Raw genomic sequence first — 18,272 nt, 5'->3', positions numbered from 1 at the left:
AAGCTTTATATCGGACCACCAATCCTAAGGCTTAGGGACTGCCCGATAACTTTTCCATAGGATGTATGACGTTCAATGACTTCCTGGACCCGTGAGTATTCATGGAAGAGCTGGATCAGATCTTCGAGGCTGAGATCTTCTTGCTTGGAGAAAATAAAGTTTGCCACCATTCCTGGGTTCTCACGTTGGATCTTCTTGGTATCCTCGATGGAGAGTTTTGTTTTATTCTCCTCCGGTGTGTTCTCCATGTCCAAACGAGCCACCTCGTTCTGCAGCCATGCAATGCTGGCACTTGTCACATCGTCGGTCAATGGCCCTATTGGTGGATTTTCTGACAGGAAAGCATCAACAATAGGATCAGCCGATGGGGTTCCAAATGAATGCATTTTTCCACCGTTTGTTTCTAGGACGACAGCAACCCGTGTGCCTGTGAGGACGGAGAAGTCAGCGGCACCCTTGAACATACTGGAATGCCGCTTGTAGAAGCTGATGTCGCGCTCCCTATCATTGTCAATGTACCGCACACCCAACCGTCTCTCTCTCCTAGGCCGACTCATTAGGAAAATCGGAGAGTGGACTTACGGGAAAAGAAAAGATATCTAGCTACAAGGGTCTACAAGGAGTTATAGATTTGCCACTACCATTGTCTAAAGAAGAGATCAATACAAGATCTGAGTGTGTATTGGAATACAGGCGAGGTGGGTCGCTTATATAGATTGGAAATGCCTGCAAACGGAAGGATCACTCGAAGGATCCTATAACCTACTGTGGTTATGTTTTCTCCGGAAGTGCTAACTACGACCAAATTCACTGATAGGTGGCCCCTTCTTTGTACAGGAATGGTATAGGTCCATTTGCAGAGATAATTACGGAACAACATGTGCGTAAGTTTGGTGCACATAATACATTTCATGGGGATAGAAACAGAAGTTCGAGTCCGTCCTTATCTATACACCAAATTGGCTACAATCAATGCTTTAGAAAGTAATAAGTTACACGTAGTTAAAGATTGCCAAAAATATGTATGCTATTAATTGTTTGTCAAATATATGATACTATGTGAAAATTATTGCCTTCAGATTATATATATGAGTCCGGTAAAAAAAAGATAATATGTATGAGCTCATATGTGTCAGTCATCATGTGTAGAATGGTATACATCGGTTTGATACAAGTATTTGCGCATGCCTTTACATAGAACAATCTCTTTTGAATTTCCTAAGCATAAAATTTACAAAAAAAACAGTTCATGTCCGAAAAAGTTGACACACCAAAAGTGATTTCACAATTAATTTCTTCCGGCATGTTTTACAATTTTTAATTGAACATTTTTTTAAAAAAATTCCTAAGCACAAAATTTACAAAAAATAGTTCATGTCCTAAAAATATGACACACCAAAAGTGGTTTCCCAATTAATTTCTTCCGGCATGTTTTACAAATTTTTCGTTGAACATTTTTTTGAATTTCCGAAGCATAAAATTTACAACAAAACAATTCATTCCCTAAAAAGATGACACACCAAAAGTGGTTACACAATTAATTTCTTCCGGCATGTTTTACAATTTTTAGTTGAACAATTTCTTTTGAATTTCCTAAGCACAAAATTTGCAAAAAAAAAAGTTCATGTCCTAAAAAGAAAACACACTGAAAGTGGTTTCGCAATTAATTTCTTCCAGCATGTTTTACAATTTTTCGTTGAACAGTTTTTTTTGAATTTCCGAAGCATAAAATTACAACAAAACAATTCATGCCCTAAAAAGATGACACACCAAAAGTGGTTACACAATTGTTTGGCTTCTATAAATATTAATATGAACTTTTGTAAGGTTTTCCTACTTACTAAACACCTACTTTTACCCTAAAAAGAAACTAAACACCTACTTTCGTGCTTAAAGCATTTCACATAAAAAAATTTCACATGACAGTTTATAACAAAAAAAATCAATAAACTATATGAAATTCGTGGCCTAATGGCACCAGTTTTACCTTTTTTTTAGGATTTTTCTACACAATTTTATGGATTTTACAAATATTTCACATAAAGGAAATTTCCTATGGTCCGGGGATCTTGTGTAAACGACAGGTGGGTCTCCAAATCGTATCAACTTTTCCAATCACTTTGTTTACGATTTGGTTCCGGAATTTTGTTGTGGACTAAAACTGCTGAAACTGACTTTGCTTGCAGCAGAATTTTCTCCCATTTGTTTTCAAGCAGGAAAAACACGCTTTTATAAAAATGGCCCACCTCTTTTGTTTTTGCTTTCTTCCTCTATTTTCTTGGAGGTATCTTGAACTAATTTTAACCCTCTCAGGTAGCCGCTTTTTCCGTGCAACATGGGTTGTATGCTTGTTGTTGTGTGCCGATTAAATTGGTTATAGATTAACGAAATTCTGATATTGCACGTTCTAATTGCGCTGACATTCAGTTCTCTACAAATCTTACTCGATTTTTAGTACCGTGATTTTGCTTGCTGATCAAGACCAAGTTGGACGCCAGGAACATGGATACTTGGGGTATGCAGATTGTGAGAACAATAAAGGTTGCAGCTTGACAGAATCAAACAGAGGCTAAACACCACATTCTTTTGGGATCAAAGCTTTCAAAGAGGCTGTTGGGTTATTATTGTATCTCCATTTATCCTCACTTTTCCATTGATTCACCAGGTTTTCATACTAAGGCTCTTCCCTTGGTTGCTGGAGCTCTTACTCAAGTTTCATTACAAGTTCGCCTAAAAGAAGTACAAATAGAACAAGTATTGATCCAATTTGAATCTGAAAGTTGCAAACCCTGCAGCTTGCCTATTCTTTTTGGAAGAGTGTGCAGACAATTGCAGCACCGGAGACGTAAACATAGCCTTCAGGAAAAGGAACATCTATAAATATCATGATGAAACCCAAAGTTTGCAAACAAACTGCTGCCCAATAGCAGAGGGTTCAGGGAACATTTTTTTTTACGAAAAGACGGTCGATCTCTGCCATTCGATTAGAAGAAAGAGCACTGTACAAAAGAAAAAGGAAAAGGAAAAGAAAAAAAAGAGAAAGAGGATGGCCTAATCTCCCGGATCCGCAGTTCAGGGAACATTTTGATTAATAAATTCAAATTGCTTCAAACGTGACAGTAAATATTCAGAGCACATCCTAAACCGGTGAATTTGAAGTGGCAGACTTCCCTATCTCTTTCGACGAGAGCATCTGCCGCTACTTGTGAAGCTATCTCTAGAGGTTCTTACGGTAATCTGAAGAAGAAGAAAAAATAAAGTTTTTTTTAACTAAAAATAAATAAATCATGTGGAGTTTTTTTTTAGAACTAGCAGAATGACCGTGCGCTACCACGACCTAGCCAAGATGGAGCCTGCAGATAACGGCCGCATTTATGTTGGATTAGGAATGGTCTCCTATTGGGCTGCGCAGGAGAGGGGCGCTCGGCCGTCTGGAGCGGACGAAGGAGTGGTTCACGTGCAGGCGGACGAGGTGGGTCTCGGGGGCTTGATGAAAAAAAGGGAGGAAAAATGGTGGAACGATCCGTATTTTTTATGTTGGTATAGATAGATTCGGTGCAGGTAACGGGACAGCCGGCCTAGTAGGACTATACATGCAATCCTGGGGGCCCATAAATCCATAAATTTCTTTACTACTAATTAATTTGCAGTTGCGTCCGTGGTAGCCCGTAGGCTCGTACGTCATCCCAACTTCATAGAAATTATGTCTCTATGCCACCACCCGAACTCCGAATCGTTTCTTCTATTTCGTGTTCTTGCGTCTCGCCCAGCCCGTTGCCCACGCGCCGCCGCTCCTCCCGCCCCGCGCGCCGCCGCCACCGCCCACCTGCCTCTCCTCGTGCTCCTCCTCTTCTCGCACCGCCACCGCCCCGATCTCTCTCTGCCAGCGCCGTCTCCTCCTCCTCGCACACACCCGCCAGATCCACCTCCACCTCCTTGAACACGGCCCACCCCGATCCGCCTTCTCCTCGTACTGGCGCGAGGCCAAGGAGCGCGAGGAGGAGGCCGAGATGCGCGCCGAGGCCGCCGCCCGCCAGGACGAGACCGCCGCGCGCCAGGCAGAGATCCGCCTCCTCCTCACCGTGCCGCCGTCGTGGGAGAGCCGTCCTCCGCCGCGCCGCGTCCCCGTGACGACACCTGCTCTCCCCCTTCTCGACGCATCGAGTGCCCGATGCCGCCAGCCTAGGCGAGGGTGCTCGAGACGACGGCGGCTGCCGCCGTCGAAGTGGGAGGCATCAATATCGTGTGGTAAGGTGAGTTCTTGATTACTCCCCATCCTCTTGTGTAGAAAAATCTTTGTTTCACTATTCTTTGATAAGTATGTGTGAGTGTGTCTTAATGGTTTCTTTTGTTGGCTCTTTGTAGACTCTAGCTCTTTGTAATCTTTTGTGCTTTATGGAATCCAGTAGAAAAATCTGCATTAGGCTGATTTTAACTGATATTTCAATCTCTTTCATGCCTTTTATGTTTGTATTTTCCTGATTGCTAATGGTTCACTAGCGTCAATTCCATCCAGTTATTTAATCAAACAATAGCATATGTATCATTGTTTTCTCTTTCACTTTTGCTTGTTTTATTAGTCTGTTGAGTCCTATATGTGCTGATGCTAGAGCTTGAAGTCTCTGCTACTGGATATTGGCATTGAAAGAGCAACAGGAATTGTCTGGTCTATCACTGGAGGCAATGATATAACTTTGGTGGAGGTATTCCTTACGTATTTTTTTTCTGCATATAAACTACAGTGGGTGTGGGTATACATAGCCACCATCAAAGTTTGTTTCCTACATGTTAGTGAGAATCAAAAATTGCTGGCTTTCATAGATCCCTGAAAGTTAATACATTTTGATCCAATTGGATATATGTGTGAAGTTATATGTGAACTGAATCCAGTATTATTGATTCACTTTCAGGTGAATCCATCAGCTGAAGTTATATATGATCTTGTTTTTCTTTTTTGAGGGATTATATATGATCTTGTTGATCCGATTACAAATATGATATTTGGCTCTGTTATAGACCCATCATATGATGGTCAAGTAAGTTAACAAAGCATTTGGTCAAGTAAGTTGACTTGTCATATGAAATCTCATCTTCTGACTGTACAGCCTGAAATTCTAATACAACGGCATCCATGCAGGGAAGATGGATATGTGAAGTCAGTGGCCGAGTTCATTGAGAAGGAGCTATCAATTTTTACAAATTCTGAAGAGGTTTGTGCATTCCCTTCTCCCTCTTTTTGTTTTTCCTTTACTATTTTCTGTTCATCAAATGACTTTCTATTCGATTTTTGGTAAAGTAGAAGGTAACAACTGTTGCAGATTGAACATTATCTTAGTGTTAGGCATCCTGTTGCATATCTCTTAAGTATCCCATCTACTGAATGATCTATTTGCGGTCCGTCCTGGCATTCATTTGCTTGTCTCCTTTTGTGATGATGCAGCGAATTGAGGAATCAACAGATGATTTTTTTCTGTATTACATTTAGTTGCTCTTTGCATGATTCTTTTTTTTACCGGCTTTGCATGATTATTTTGGCATGGATGTTGACTGGGAGATGAAAAATATACTTCATCTAGATTGAAAAGACAAACATGGTTCTCCTACTGTGCTCTGTTTTCCATATTGTCGTAATAACACCGATATACTGATAACTAAACCCACTAGAGAGAAATGTTCATTATAAATGTTTTAAGTTTAATTCGCTAAACAATCTGAAAATTATGTACAATCTGTATAAGTTGAGATATACTAGAATAGTCTGATGAGCTATCATAACGATCCATCTTAATTATGACCAAGACTTTAGCTGGTTACCTAGGTTACCTGTAGTCAAAATTGTTTAAGGCAAATTGTATCAAGGTTTGATGGTTAGATTGACACTCCAATTGTTTCTATTCATAGATCTATCATCTACAAATACTTCTTGTGTTGCAGGTTATGAGCTATGGCAATCTTCGTAGAGTTCAAATGTTGTGGTTCGATATAGAACAGAAAAAAGAAGTCTTTTCCTCTCAAGATGAGAATAAGTATCGGCAAAAAAAAAATCTCTTCGTAGCGATGCAATTTCTTATCACTCGGTCATGATGCATACAAGAGTAAGGGGAATGGGCTGATTTTGTGTGTCTTCTACATTTTACTTTTCAATAGTAATTAGATGATTTATGATTTTCTTGCATCTCTCAAGGGAAGATGTTGAGAGAGACCATAAGGACACTACACATTATCTTGCGAAGATAATATTGCTTTCCTGCTCTTAACACAGGACACTAGAGCATGCATTACAAAATGGATATTCGATGAGGTATGGACGGCTGTCTTGATGTGTTTAATTTTGCATTCTTTCCAATAATTTTGTTGGAGAACACGAGTGTCTTGACTTGTTTCAGTACTCCAACATGGATGCTTTGTGATATTTACAATTGTGAGAAGAGGGTCCATGGCCAAATTCTTCAATAATCATCGTTCATGTGGAATTTTGGATTGTATATCGGTCCATTGTATTTTTTTTTCCTCTCGTATTGTCACAATTATTGATTATATGATTTGGACTGTGTACATGCTCATAAGCAGTGGTGTCTCCTTATCTGATGACGATGTCTATGCGTCAATTTTTCATGTTTGTCATTCTTGTTGTTAAGTTCTAAAATGCTCATTTTTCCGTTGCAACACACGGACAGTTAACTAGTTATGGGAAGTTTGACAGACGACGGTGAAATGAACGGTCCGTATTTTTTAGATAGGTATAGGCATAGATAGATAATAAATCATGTTGAGTTTGTGGGTATTGGTCTCGTTTTTTTTTTTTTGAGAACGGGTATTGGTCTCGTGGCCGGAAACGCCTAGATAGCAAGGCCCATGGAATATTTTACGCAGAGGCCCATACGAAGCCTAACACAGGCCCGAAACAATCCCGGCTAGGGTTACTCCATCGTCGCCCTATATAAAACCAGGACGAGGCACGCGCCGCCTCCCATCCGCGTCTCACTCCATCCAGTCGCCGCCAACTCCGCCGTCCGAGGGAGCCGCGCCGGGGAGCGAACGCCGCCGCCGCCGCGATGAGGGCCAAGGTCAGTCCTTCTCCTTGATCGCGTATTCTTCTACGGGTATTGTTGTACTCGTTCCATCGCGGTAGATATGACATATCGTTCGTTCTTCGATGAGCAGACGAAGATTACGAGCCCGATCTACTCCGTTTCGTCGTAAATATGTCGGCACCTGAGGCATCTTGTAGTGTAGTTTTGTAATTACTAGTTTTATTTGTTCGTTCAATTGCTGTTGTTATTGGGGTTGGCATGGTGAGGAAAAGAGATTGATGTCTGATCTACATGACGAGCAATTCCTCCTACTCATTCTGAATGCCAGATTAATTTGGATGCTATTCGAGTTGTTCTTGTGCGCTCTGATTATTTCTTGTCGATTGGATCACGAATGTTGTGATGTAAAATGTTGGTTTATTACGGTGATGTGTGTGTATATGGGAGATGAGGAGGAACATTTGGTCCGTGTTTCTGATCTCCGTGATGCAAGAAACAAATTGCACTCATTTCTGATCCCAAATATGAAACAGATTATGTATATTTGCTTGTTAATGTTTTTAGATTAGATGTAGAACGTTGGTTTGTCATGGTGGTGTTTGTTTGGGAGATGAGGAAGAACATTTGGTCCGTGTTTCTGATCACCCCTTGATGCAAGAAACAAATTGCACTCACTTCTGATCCCAATTATCAACCAAGTACTTTATATTTGGATTCCTCTTGTTGTTTTCCTTGCGTTCTCTATAGGAAATTCAGTCTCGTTCTTGAGATTATTTGATGTGTCGACGCTAACGTTTGGTCTGGTTTACTTTGGCGCAGTGGAAGAAGAAGCGGATGAGGAGGCTGAAGCGCAAGCGCCGAAAGATGAGGCAGAGATCCAAGTAGGCTGAGCATCCCAGTCTGCCGAGATGTTGCAAGTTCTCATCAATTTTAGTTTCCTTACTACCTGAAACAATCCTAGTGGAAATGTATCTTTAATATCTGTTGTTAGATGGATCCTGGTTATGACTTGTTATCAAGACTGTTCTTCATATCTCTTTTTATGCGAAAGCATTTTATGCTGTTTATCGTTGTCAATCTTATGCTGGCTGCCCGTGTGAAGTTTCTTGTGATTCAAGTTTACAAGCTGAAAATTTGTTAGTCCTCTCAACGATTGATCGTGTTGGAATTCTGTGATGATTCTATTCAGACGGTTAGCTCTTAAGGATTTGTTGGTACAATTGTCAGGTAATTGCGGCAAGTTGGGCGGCCAGTTTATGTACTATGTCATGCAATCAGCCCTTTGATTAATAGATAATCGAGCTGCAAGTGGGATTGGGCTACTTCTCCTTCTGACTATATATCTAGATGTAAGGATTTTTTTTTTTGCGGGGGATCTAGATGTAAGGATTTGTTGGTACAATTTTCCTAGCTTTCTGTATGTAAAGAAAATAGTTTCTTGAACAAGTACATTTTGTATAGCTTTTGTATACAAATTTAGAAAAGCAGATGTAACAAACCGAACATTTGAAGCAGATGCAACAAACGGAAATACTTGGAACATTCGAGGAATTTGTGGAACAATTGAGGATCCACCCTAAAACCAAACGCATCTTTCACAACATGTCACACAAAATGCAGCTAGACCATGCATTAACTCAACCGAGAGCTGTTAATAGCGGCGAGCGAGAGCGGAATTTCATTCGATTTGTTGCCGATTGGATAATGGAAAAAACACTTTACTAGTTCTGCGTTGTTTAAGTGGATTGTTTGTCCCTTTCCATGAGATCAGATCGGTCTCAACATTTAGGTCTCAGGAAGTCACGCGTGAGAAGAGTGTTGAAATATAACTGGATTGCTGATCCATTTCCATAAGATCGGTTAGTTTATGCCTCCTCTTCTGCCACCGAGGCTTGCTTCGATGAGCATCAAAATAGTACTCTCTCTATTTCAAAACACATCTCATATAGATTTGTTCAGTTGGATCGAGACATCTCTCGTTTCTAGTGCGTGGCCGCTCATACTAGGTTAATAATAAATGGATGTGAGTAGTTATTAGTCAGATGCGGATAAGAAAATAAAAAAAATAAAATGAGGTGTATTATGAAGAAATGAGAAAAATCTATAAAGGTTGTATATCGAATGGAGGGAGTATGTTCTGCCCATACCTCTTGTTCAGGAGATGTTGCACCGAAATAATCTGTCTATTACTCGCAAAAGTAGAAGAGATAATCCGTCTATGTTTCTGTCTATACTGTCAATGGATGCCGTCGGAAAGTTTTTAGCCGGTTTTCAATTCTGATAATTCTTGGTTGCGGACTTGTGGTGGTGGTCACTGTATTTCACTATTTCGTGTCCATTCGTATGGTGGCAGGCTCGGACAGACGCGGGTCAGGTATCTCGGAGGCGGAACAACGTGATGTACGTAATACACACGGGAACACGTAACTTCCCGGCAAGTGGCAAACCAATGGCAGGCAGCGGTGGCAAAACGGAAATCCCGGAGAAGGATCCCCGGAGAGCAAAACTGACACGCCGAAAACGAAAATATTTTGCCGTTTCGAAGCTTTCTCCTCCTCTCTTCCTCTTCCTTCCCTTCCACAGTTCGAATCCTCCCTCCCCTGTTCCAACCCCCGCAACCGCAAGAGCCCTAGTCGCCGCCGCCCGGGCTCCTCACGCCGGAAAAACCCCAGCTAAACCCTAGCGCGCAGCCGCCGCCGCCGCCGGCTGCGATGGACCTGTACTCGGACGACGATTCGGACCCGGAGTTCGACGAGGGCCTCCAGGAGGACCTGGACCTGGTCCGCCGCTCCTGCATCGCCGCCGGCGCCGACCCCGCCGCCGCCTCCGCCGCCGCCCAGGTCTCCTCCTACCTCACCACCCCATCCGTCCCCTCCTCCGCGGCGGCGCTGCCCGCGGCGGCGGGTGATGGCTTGTCGGACGACGACGACGAGGATGAGGAGGAGGAGGACGAGGACCTGGCCCTCGTCCGCAGCATCCGCGAGAACCTCCACCTCAACAAGGCGTCCCCATCCTCGCCGCTGCCCTCCGAGCCGCGCCCTATCTGCGTCTGGCCGCCCTCCGACACGGACGACGACGACGAGGACGACCTCGAGACGCTCCGCGCGATCCAGCGCCGCTTCTCGCACTACCAGGCCGGTGAGTCCACCTGCGACCCGGTTCCCTCTGATTCTAATCTGGAGGCGCCCGGTGAGTATTTTCGGCTTGTGGCTGGCTGGTTTTTTGTTCGCTGGCTCTTCGTTTGCATGTGAACATGTCTTAGGATAGTATTGTACTGTATGATATTGCCTGGTAGTTTGAATTTTAGATAGGCATCTGAAAATGCATATGACAAGTGAGTTTTGATCAAAACACGAAATGCTCGCTGCATTTTGTTTGGTACAAATGGTAATTATTGGATTGACATTGTTTTCCTGCAGCATTTTCTGGAATTTGTACTGTAATGATGTTTTTAAAAAGGTTAGTAACTAAAACATGATGCATTCCTAGTAACTCATGTACAAGGTTAAGTTTAACTTTAAAGTATGTGCCGTGCTATCCTATATGTGGTGTTATCCTGATAACAAGAGTTGCACCGCACAGGAATAAAACCATTATAAATTCCATTCTTGAAAACTTAGATGCCATATGTAATTGATTTTCTGAGTTACGAGTTATTACTTGTTAGCAGAACCCCGTTCTCTGTCTGTTCATGTGAAGAATCATGTACCAGTATATAATTGACCGCTCAACATATGTGATGTTAGCATAATTCTTGACCTAGGCAGAAAGCATATCTGTCAATAGATAAAGGAGCCTTAGTCTCTGCATGCCTACTGCAGGTACCTCCACTGGGCCACCTGAAAACATGAAAAACGAGACCTCAAAGGTGGGGGGAGATGAATTTATTGCACATCAACCTGGTGAAGAGGATGTAGAAAAGCAAAACCCAAAGGCTCTCAATCGAGCTCGGTTCCCAAAAGCTGCACTGTTGTTAGTGGATGCTCTTAAGAAGAACAGAGCATGCCAGAAGTTAATTAGAAGGAAGATGATTAACATTGAAGCAAAAATTGAAGTAAATAAGGATCTCAGGGATCGTGTCAAATGTCTGATGGATTATCAGTTAGGCTGCAGAAGATCATTTGGCAGATTTTTGTGCCAGAAGGTGGATCCTCGTGTTAGATTGATTTCCTCTCGAAAACCAAGTTTGCAATCTGAAAAGGTAACAATATCAGTATTTACAGCTGTGAATTGTATGTTAGATGACATTTATATAATTGATTTTTGATATATAAGGCACTTTTGCCATATGGTTATTATGTTATGTTTGATTGTTTGTTCTCTGGAAACATAACTTGGCATAAAAGAATTTCCTACACCCACTTATGTTTCCTTCACATGATAGTTGCAAAGGTGAATTGGTTTGGTTCCTATTGCAAGCCGGAACAGCATGTGTTGACAGGCACTCTTAAGTTCTTGTTGGTGGTTCATGTATGTTGTATGTGCTACTCCCTCCGATCCATATTAATTGTCTCAAATTTGCTCAAATATGGATGTATCTATGCCTAAAAATCGTCTAGATACATGTAATATTTCGACAATTAATATGGATCGGAGGGAGTATTATTTTTCTTTGCTCTCTTTGGGCCTTGTTCCCCAAGATTGTACTATGTGTCTGAATAATAGAAAAATAAGATGAAATAGTATACATCTAGTTATCTGTTAGTCATCCTCAACAGAATATTTATGAATCTGAATCACATCTCTTAATTAGCATGGTAGATCTTGATTGTATCAGAATCCAGCTGCCGATTTGCAATTGTATTTTGTTTTGGACATATTTTACTTGTGTTAATTAAATTCTGGGATATCCTTCTCCTGTAAAGAGGAACAAATTTTGTAGAATTACTGCTCCATTCATGCTTAGATTGATCATTTATTAAATCGACCGCTTCTGTAAATGTGTTGTTTATATTGTACACAGTCATGTTTTCCCTTTCATAATGAAGAGAATTGTGAACAAAAACCTATTAGATCTCAGACCATGGTTTTTTCTTAGTCACATATTGCTCTGTCTTGCGCTAGCGCAAGCATGATTGTCAAATGTTTGTTGTTTAAATTTTTTTGGAACAGAAAATATGGCTGCTTACAAAAGAATTTTCTGTTCGTGCAGAAGATGTCTGCATTACTTCATGGCCCAGCTGAGAACCTTCATGTTTCAGAGTATAAAGCGGTACTGAAGCAATTTCCGATCTCGCTTCAGAAGCAATCATGGTCAGATATGGAGAAAGACAGTCTTGCTAAAGGAGTAAAGCAGCAGTACCAAGAAATATTGATTAAGAACTCCATGAAGAATGGAAGGTGATGTTGAATTATTCAATTCTTTGCACCAATGGTGCATTTTCTCTTCTATTTGGATGATTTTAAATCTCTTATACCGCATTGAACAACTTATTGCCTCTTCTCAACAATTTGTTGCTAAAACTTGAACAGTTTCCAGTTATAAGCTTCAAGCTCTTAAGAAATAACCACAGTATATTGTCATGCTTTTGTGTAAGTTCGTAATTCTCATGTTTCTCCATGATGCAATCTGTTAACTCATTGTTTATTAGTCTATTTAATTTTTCCTTGTTGGGCTTCTATCAGTTTGAATTGGATGGGAACTTCCTATCAATTATGAATTGACAGTTTTTTTCTTCATCTATTTGTCCTATTGGGCTATTTATTTTCTACAAAGCAAAATGTGGGCTTGATGCGCAACTTATAGTTTATGAAATTTTACTTGGTCTTCTGCTAGAAGATTTGATCATGAAATCATTGTTCTACTATTAAAAATATTTCCTGTACTGCAGTTCCACTGGCGACTTCAGTGCTTTAGATATAGCATGTGCAATGACGAACACCGCGGGTAATTTTGAGGTGCCTCCTGAAATTCTCCGGTCAGTCTTGCCATTAGTAAATTGGGACAAAATTGCTGCTATGTACCTACCTGGTCGATCTGGTGCTGAATGCGAATCAAGGTACTTTCCCTTAAAAAACTACATATTTTTCTTCTAGCCTACAGAGCAATTTGCATCTGTGTTTCCAGTTGGTCATTCCTAATTCAAAAGATTGTAATTTATTCATTTAGGTGGCTAAACGTCGACGATCCATTGATTAATAACAATGCTTGGACCGCACATGAGGAGAAAACACTTATACTAACTGTCCAAGAAAAAGGAATGCATAATTGGATTAACATTGCAGTAGCATTGGGTACTCAGAGAACACCTTTCCAATGTCTTGCTCGTTATCAACGAAGTCTTAATCCCCACATACTGAAGAGAGTCTGGACAAAAGAGGAAGATCTCCAACTTCTAGCTGCCGTCGAAACTTTTGGTTGCAACTGGCAACTTGTATCAGCTAGCATGGATGGTCGAATTGGCAATCAATGCTCTAACAGGTAATATTCTTTGGTTTTTCTTTCAAACTTCCTATTATGAGACCTATGTGATTCCACATTCTGTTACGGCACATCTGGTGTCACTCTCTCTCTCTTGTGGTTACCTTTTCTAATAGTATCTTAATCTTCCCCCTCCTTAATTTTACAATAAAGTTACCTCACTGAACTTTGCCCAGTGTAAATCACCCCCTGAACTCTGAAATCAGACATATTACGTCCCTGAACTTTCAATCCCCATTCACCTTGACTGTTTCGTGCCCGGGTTTTTAGCCTAGAGATGCCAGTTGACTACTTTAAATCACCCAGACTGGCTAGTTGACTACTTGACTGCGAAGACTGCCATGTCGGTGCTACATCACCCCCTACAACCCAGCCTCCATCTCCATAGCAGCACCAGCACATGCCCAGTGCTACTGCCCCCAACTCACCAGCATGGCCCGCCTCTGCTGTTGTTGCTGCCGCTCTTCACCACCTGCCCTGGCTTCTTGCGGAGGTTGTTGCGGGCTTAGCAGCCTTGCACGCTCTCTCCATCGCTGATGCTGCCCTTGCGTTCACGGCTGGCCAACCTGCATTCACTCTTCCTCGACGACCTGCCTGCCGCCACCAAGGCCACAAGATCCTGCAGTAGGAGCGTCTTTGCCCTCAAGTGTGCGCCACTCTTGGGGCTCCGCTCAGTCCATGGACGCTGCTGTACCCGTTGTCCCCTGCTTCTTCCTCGTCCCTGTCTGGATGGTCACCGATTCCACGGTGGCCGTTGACGGCCTCGATTGGTCCTCCTTCCTCCCTGTGCACTTTGCCTTATATGCTGGCCACGGCTGCGTCAAAGTAACTGATTACTGCCTGGACAGACTCCACACCGTGCCTGTCGACGAGCTGCGCGTGTGGCTCTGACTTGAGTGTCGAGTCGAGCAGCAGCAGGGGCGGGCCATGGTGGTGATGGTGTGGTTGGGGGCGGTAGTAGTGGGTTTGTGCTGCTGCTGCTACTCATGGATGGAGATAGAGATAGGGAGGATATGACATCGACGTGGCGGTCTTCACAGTCAACCCACAGTGTGGTGTCTTTGAGCTCTAGAAGCAGGTGTGGAACAACCGAGGGGGTCGAGGTGAACAGGTTCTTAAGTTCAGGGATGTAATGTGTCTGATTTCAGAGTTCAGGTGGTGATTTGGACTTCGGTCACAGTTCAGGGGGTAAAATGGACTTAATAATTTTATGTGGATAATGTTTTACTTATATTTGGTTGGGATATATTTGATAATACCCTTACATCCAACTTTACTAGGTGGAGGAAGACGTTACTCCCTGAAAGGACAAGGGTGGGGAGATGGTCTGAGGATGAGGACAAACGTCTCATGGTATCTGTCAAACTTTTTGGATCTGGCAGCTGGATTAAGATCGCTCAATTCGTTCCTGGCCGTACACAAAGTCAATGCAGCGAGAGGTAACGTAGTAGTTTTTACCATGTTAGTTCAAAGCTTAGGGTTTGACTGTGATACTAGCATTTTATCCTCTTTAAGCAGGTGGCGTAATGTTCTTGATCCAGATATAGATCATGGGGAGTGGCGTCCTGAAGAGGATTCCAAGTTATTGGCTTCTGTCCATCAGGTTGGTGCCTGCTGGTCTAAGATTGCTGGAGATATGATTCCTCGCCGAACTGATAATATGTGCTTGAGGTGAAGCGTTTTCTTCTTTCCAGACTTTTCATGATTTTAATCTGATGTTTTGCTCAAAACTTCAGTTCAGTAATGAGCTTCATGCCGAGGGCATACTTCCTTGCTAATAGTTATGTCATTTGTAACTGCAGGCGATGGAAAAGACTCTGTCAAGATGAAGTACCTCGAGTTATCGCTACCAATCAAGTAAAGAAATCTATTTTCCAAACCAACTTTGTTGATAGAGAAACAGAGCGACCTGCAATTGGCCCCAGTGACTTCCCATTACTTGTGTACTCCAAAGTTGATAGAGGTGATGGGAACACTGTAAGGTACAGTTACTGAATATCAGTGCATTTCAATTTTTTTTGGGGGGTAGTTTTAGCTAAGATATCTTTCATCAATTCTAATTTATCAGTGATCAAGTCAAAAAACGCTCTAGAGGAACATGCAAGGATAATCTGCCAGCTAGTGATCCATCAAAATCTTCTGCTGATGTTGCTTCTGTAAACACCACCACGAGAAAATCAAGGAAAAAATCATCTGGGTAATACCTTATAACATTACAAACGCTTGACTATTGGATTTCATTCACTTTTGCCTGCTCACAAGTTTGTATTGTGCTTGCTGTTACAGAAGTGGATCTGAAATGCAAACTGGAGAGGATATAGCTGTGTCTAATGGTGTCAACAAATCCTCTAGTGGCCACAGTAGAGCCAGGAAGAGGAAAAGTAACAACGGTAACACCGTTGTTGTGCAAAAGAGAATGAGGGGATCAATATCTTTTGATAATGAGGCCAGTCTAGACATACTTGGGGGGCCTATCGGTATCGACAATGAGGCACCCAGATCTGTTGGTAAAGAAGGCACATCTGAAAAGAGAACAAATGGCTTTATGTCTGCTGGCAACGAGGGAACTCTCAAAAAGAAAATGAGGGGCTCTATCTCTGTTGGGGATGAGCGAGCAGCCAAAAAAAAGGCGAGGGGTTCAGTCCCCATCGGCAATGAAGGCAACGCGGTGAAAAGGAAGAGAGCAACAAGGTAGCATGTTTTGGCAAAACAATTCCTCATAGTGTACCGTGACATAATTCCTATCTGTTATCCTCATATTCTCAGTGACATCAAGAGTGTCTTTTACCTCTTTTGCACAGGAAATCAGCCAAAGATAGTTCAGCAGCAGATATGGCTGATGCTTGTGAGTTGGACCTTCCAACTCTGCTTTCTGAAGCTTCTGTGGAAAGAGATGTTGATACTGGAAATGTTAACAAGATGAAGCGGAAGTCTACCCCAAGGTATTTTACTCTCCGACTAATTTGTTTTTGTGTGGCGTTTGTGAGCCAAATGTCAACTAAGGCGATGTGTGTCCTCTAAATTTCTTACCCCCTCGTTTGCAGACCCAGGCATATAAACATAGCTGAAGGGGCTGCTGACGAATATTCGCGGCTTGCTGATTGCCTGTCCTTTGCCCGTAGAAATGGGACTAGCAGGAACAAAAGGTATGTAAATTTGAAGTATTGCAGAATAGTATTCATGTTTTGGCCTTCTACCAAAAATTTCCTGTAATTTGGTTAGTGATGAAGACCCAGGACCCATTTTATGAACTTAGTGGTTCACATCTACTTAATTGGTAGTTCACTTTGTGCACAGAGCTCCTTTTAGTGATGATGCAAAATAATTAGATGGCTCCCAACCTGCCAGTCCTGCATCATTAATTTAATTCTCCATTTTGTCAGTTGCAGTATGAGGTCACTAAATAACGCAATGCAATCGAACGGTCCCTCAGGTGAAAATTTACAGGGGCCAACTGTGACCATTTCTGCTGGACCAGATCCCATTCCTGTTGAGAATGGCAGCACTGCGAAGCTTGCAGATAACGATTAGGTATGAACCTTATAAAATGTATATATTAATGCCATTGGTTGTGTAGTATTTGACATCATTTGTTTATGGTGCTTGCTTTTGGACCGCAGGAAACAATCATTGAAGAGTGATTTTTTCCCTATCAATATTGGTGGCTGGTCTTACTCCTGAAAGCTAGAGAAATGAGACATGGGCATAGGTAGTAAACGTATCAAGTATGACTTTACCGGCTTAAGAGAGGATAAATATCTCATCCAGTCATTTTGTTGGTGTCTAGGAGGGTGCAGCGTTCAATAAGCTGAAGGCCATCACCTTGTCGTGTTCAATACAGTGGTTTGTACTGTTTTTCTGATTGCGTTGAGCACAGGATCTCTGTAGTTCTGTATCGGATTCCTTCTTAAAAGGTCTAGTGTACAGTTTATTATTATCTACTCCTGAGCTACAAGCATCTAGTTTTGCTGAATTAAAGAAAGGCATTCCATTCATGCAAAACTATTCTTAATGCAGGAGTCTTGTCCAAACAAAATCAGTGCCCCCTATGGCTGTGATCTGTAGATCGCCAACAGGGAGTCGTGGGTGCATACATGACTGGCTGGAAACATAGGGGACTTAAAAGCTTTAGTTATCCTTCCGCAAAGGTAGCATGATGTGTTAGCTTACTGAAGCTCCTTTCTATCTTTTTTTTTCTTGCCACTAAGTTTGTACTCCCTCTGTTTCATAATTGTCTCAAATTTACCAAAAAATGGATGTATCTATTCCTAAAAGGTGTCTAGATGCACGTAAGATTTCGATAAGAATTATGAAACGGAGAGAGTACTTGTTTTGTTTTTGCCATTTTTGTTTGTTGTCACTGGGCTTATCTCGCTAATGCATGCGTTTAAAACTGTGTATGATGGCAAAAACAGAATGAGTGCATGGCTTGGTTGTAAAACAATTTTGCATGTAAAAAATGGTGTAGTTTTTTTTTCTTTTGGATCTGGTTTCTTGGAGAACCTGGAAACTCATCTCCACTGGCTACTTTGTACTTGCCTGTTTGGCTCTGGACGTTGGTTAGGTTAGGTGCTTCATCTGGTGCACAAGTCAATACCGTTTCATCGAAACAATTACACCCCTTTCTAGTTTCTACGAAGAGGAATGTTTGTCTAATCCGTCGTCAGTTACGAAGTCTACACCTACATTCCATGAAAAGATGGCGTGCCATCCTATCTATCGCTCCGTTTTGGGTTCCTTAAAAAGACTGATATGGCCTAACAAGTAGTTTCTGACTGATTGAATATTGATGCTCCAGTTTTTGTGTTACCCAGCAC

At 41.9% G+C, this 18,272-nt stretch overlaps 2 protein-coding genes, 1 long non-coding RNA gene and 2 other non-coding genes across 11 annotated transcripts; 4 read left to right on the top strand and 1 right to left on the bottom strand.

Annotated features, from left to right (window-relative positions):
• Positions 1-5: 5 nt before the first annotated feature.
• On the bottom strand, positions 6-560 carry LOC104581734 (agamous-like MADS-box protein AGL62). The gene has a single exon (XM_010230117.2). It carries the CDS (start codon positions 555-557, stop codon positions 6-8), a length of 552 nt encoding a protein of 183 aa, XP_010228419.1. The 5' UTR covers positions 558-560.
• Positions 561-6,911: 6,351 nt separating this feature from the next.
• Positions 6,912-8,114, top strand: LOC100827003. The gene is made up of 2 exons (XR_729856.3): positions 6,912-7,067; positions 7,854-8,114. It is a non-coding gene; the product is annotated as an uncharacterized LOC100827003 (long non-coding RNA).
• Positions 7,288-7,355, top strand: LOC112270227. The gene has a single exon (XR_002962628.1). It is a non-coding gene; the product is annotated as a small nucleolar RNA Z105 (small nucleolar RNA).
• Positions 7,640-7,719, top strand: LOC112270368. Its single transcript, XR_002962759.1, has one exon. It is a non-coding gene; the product is annotated as a small nucleolar RNA SNORD18 (small nucleolar RNA).
• A 1,421-nt stretch (positions 8,115-9,535) lies between the features above and the next one.
• Positions 9,536-17,936, top strand: LOC100828457 (snRNA-activating protein complex subunit 4). Of its 7 annotated transcripts, none has more exons than XM_014897225.2 (16): positions 9,536-10,223; positions 10,856-11,235; positions 12,187-12,374; positions 12,866-13,033; positions 13,144-13,455; positions 14,736-14,894; positions 14,974-15,126; positions 15,258-15,437; positions 15,524-15,652; positions 15,742-16,146; positions 16,257-16,397; positions 16,500-16,601; positions 16,845-16,986; positions 17,076-17,164; positions 17,243-17,369; positions 17,473-17,936. In XM_014897225.2, the coding sequence occupies exons 1-13, from the start codon at positions 9,746-9,748 to the stop codon at positions 16,984-16,986; spliced, it is 2,937 nt and encodes a 978-aa protein (XP_014752711.1). In that variant the 5' UTR covers positions 9,536-9,745; the 3' UTR covers positions 17,076-17,164; positions 17,243-17,369; positions 17,473-17,936. The 7 variants fall into 7 exon arrangements, with proteins under 7 accessions (XP_014752711.1, XP_014752713.1, XP_014752712.1 ...); XM_014897227.2 differs by having other exon boundaries at positions 9,537-10,172; XM_014897226.2 differs by having other exon boundaries at positions 9,537-10,172; positions 16,839-16,986.
• Positions 17,937-18,272: the final 336 nt, after the last annotated feature.

Source organism: Brachypodium distachyon, chromosome 1 (genome assembly GCF_000005505.3).
Source record: "Brachypodium distachyon strain Bd21 chromosome 1, Brachypodium_distachyon_v3.0, whole genome shotgun sequence".
In the NCBI taxonomy this organism is placed as follows: domain Eukaryota; kingdom Viridiplantae; phylum Streptophyta; class Magnoliopsida; order Poales; family Poaceae; genus Brachypodium; species Brachypodium distachyon.
This window is presented reverse-complemented; position numbering and strand designations above follow the sequence as displayed.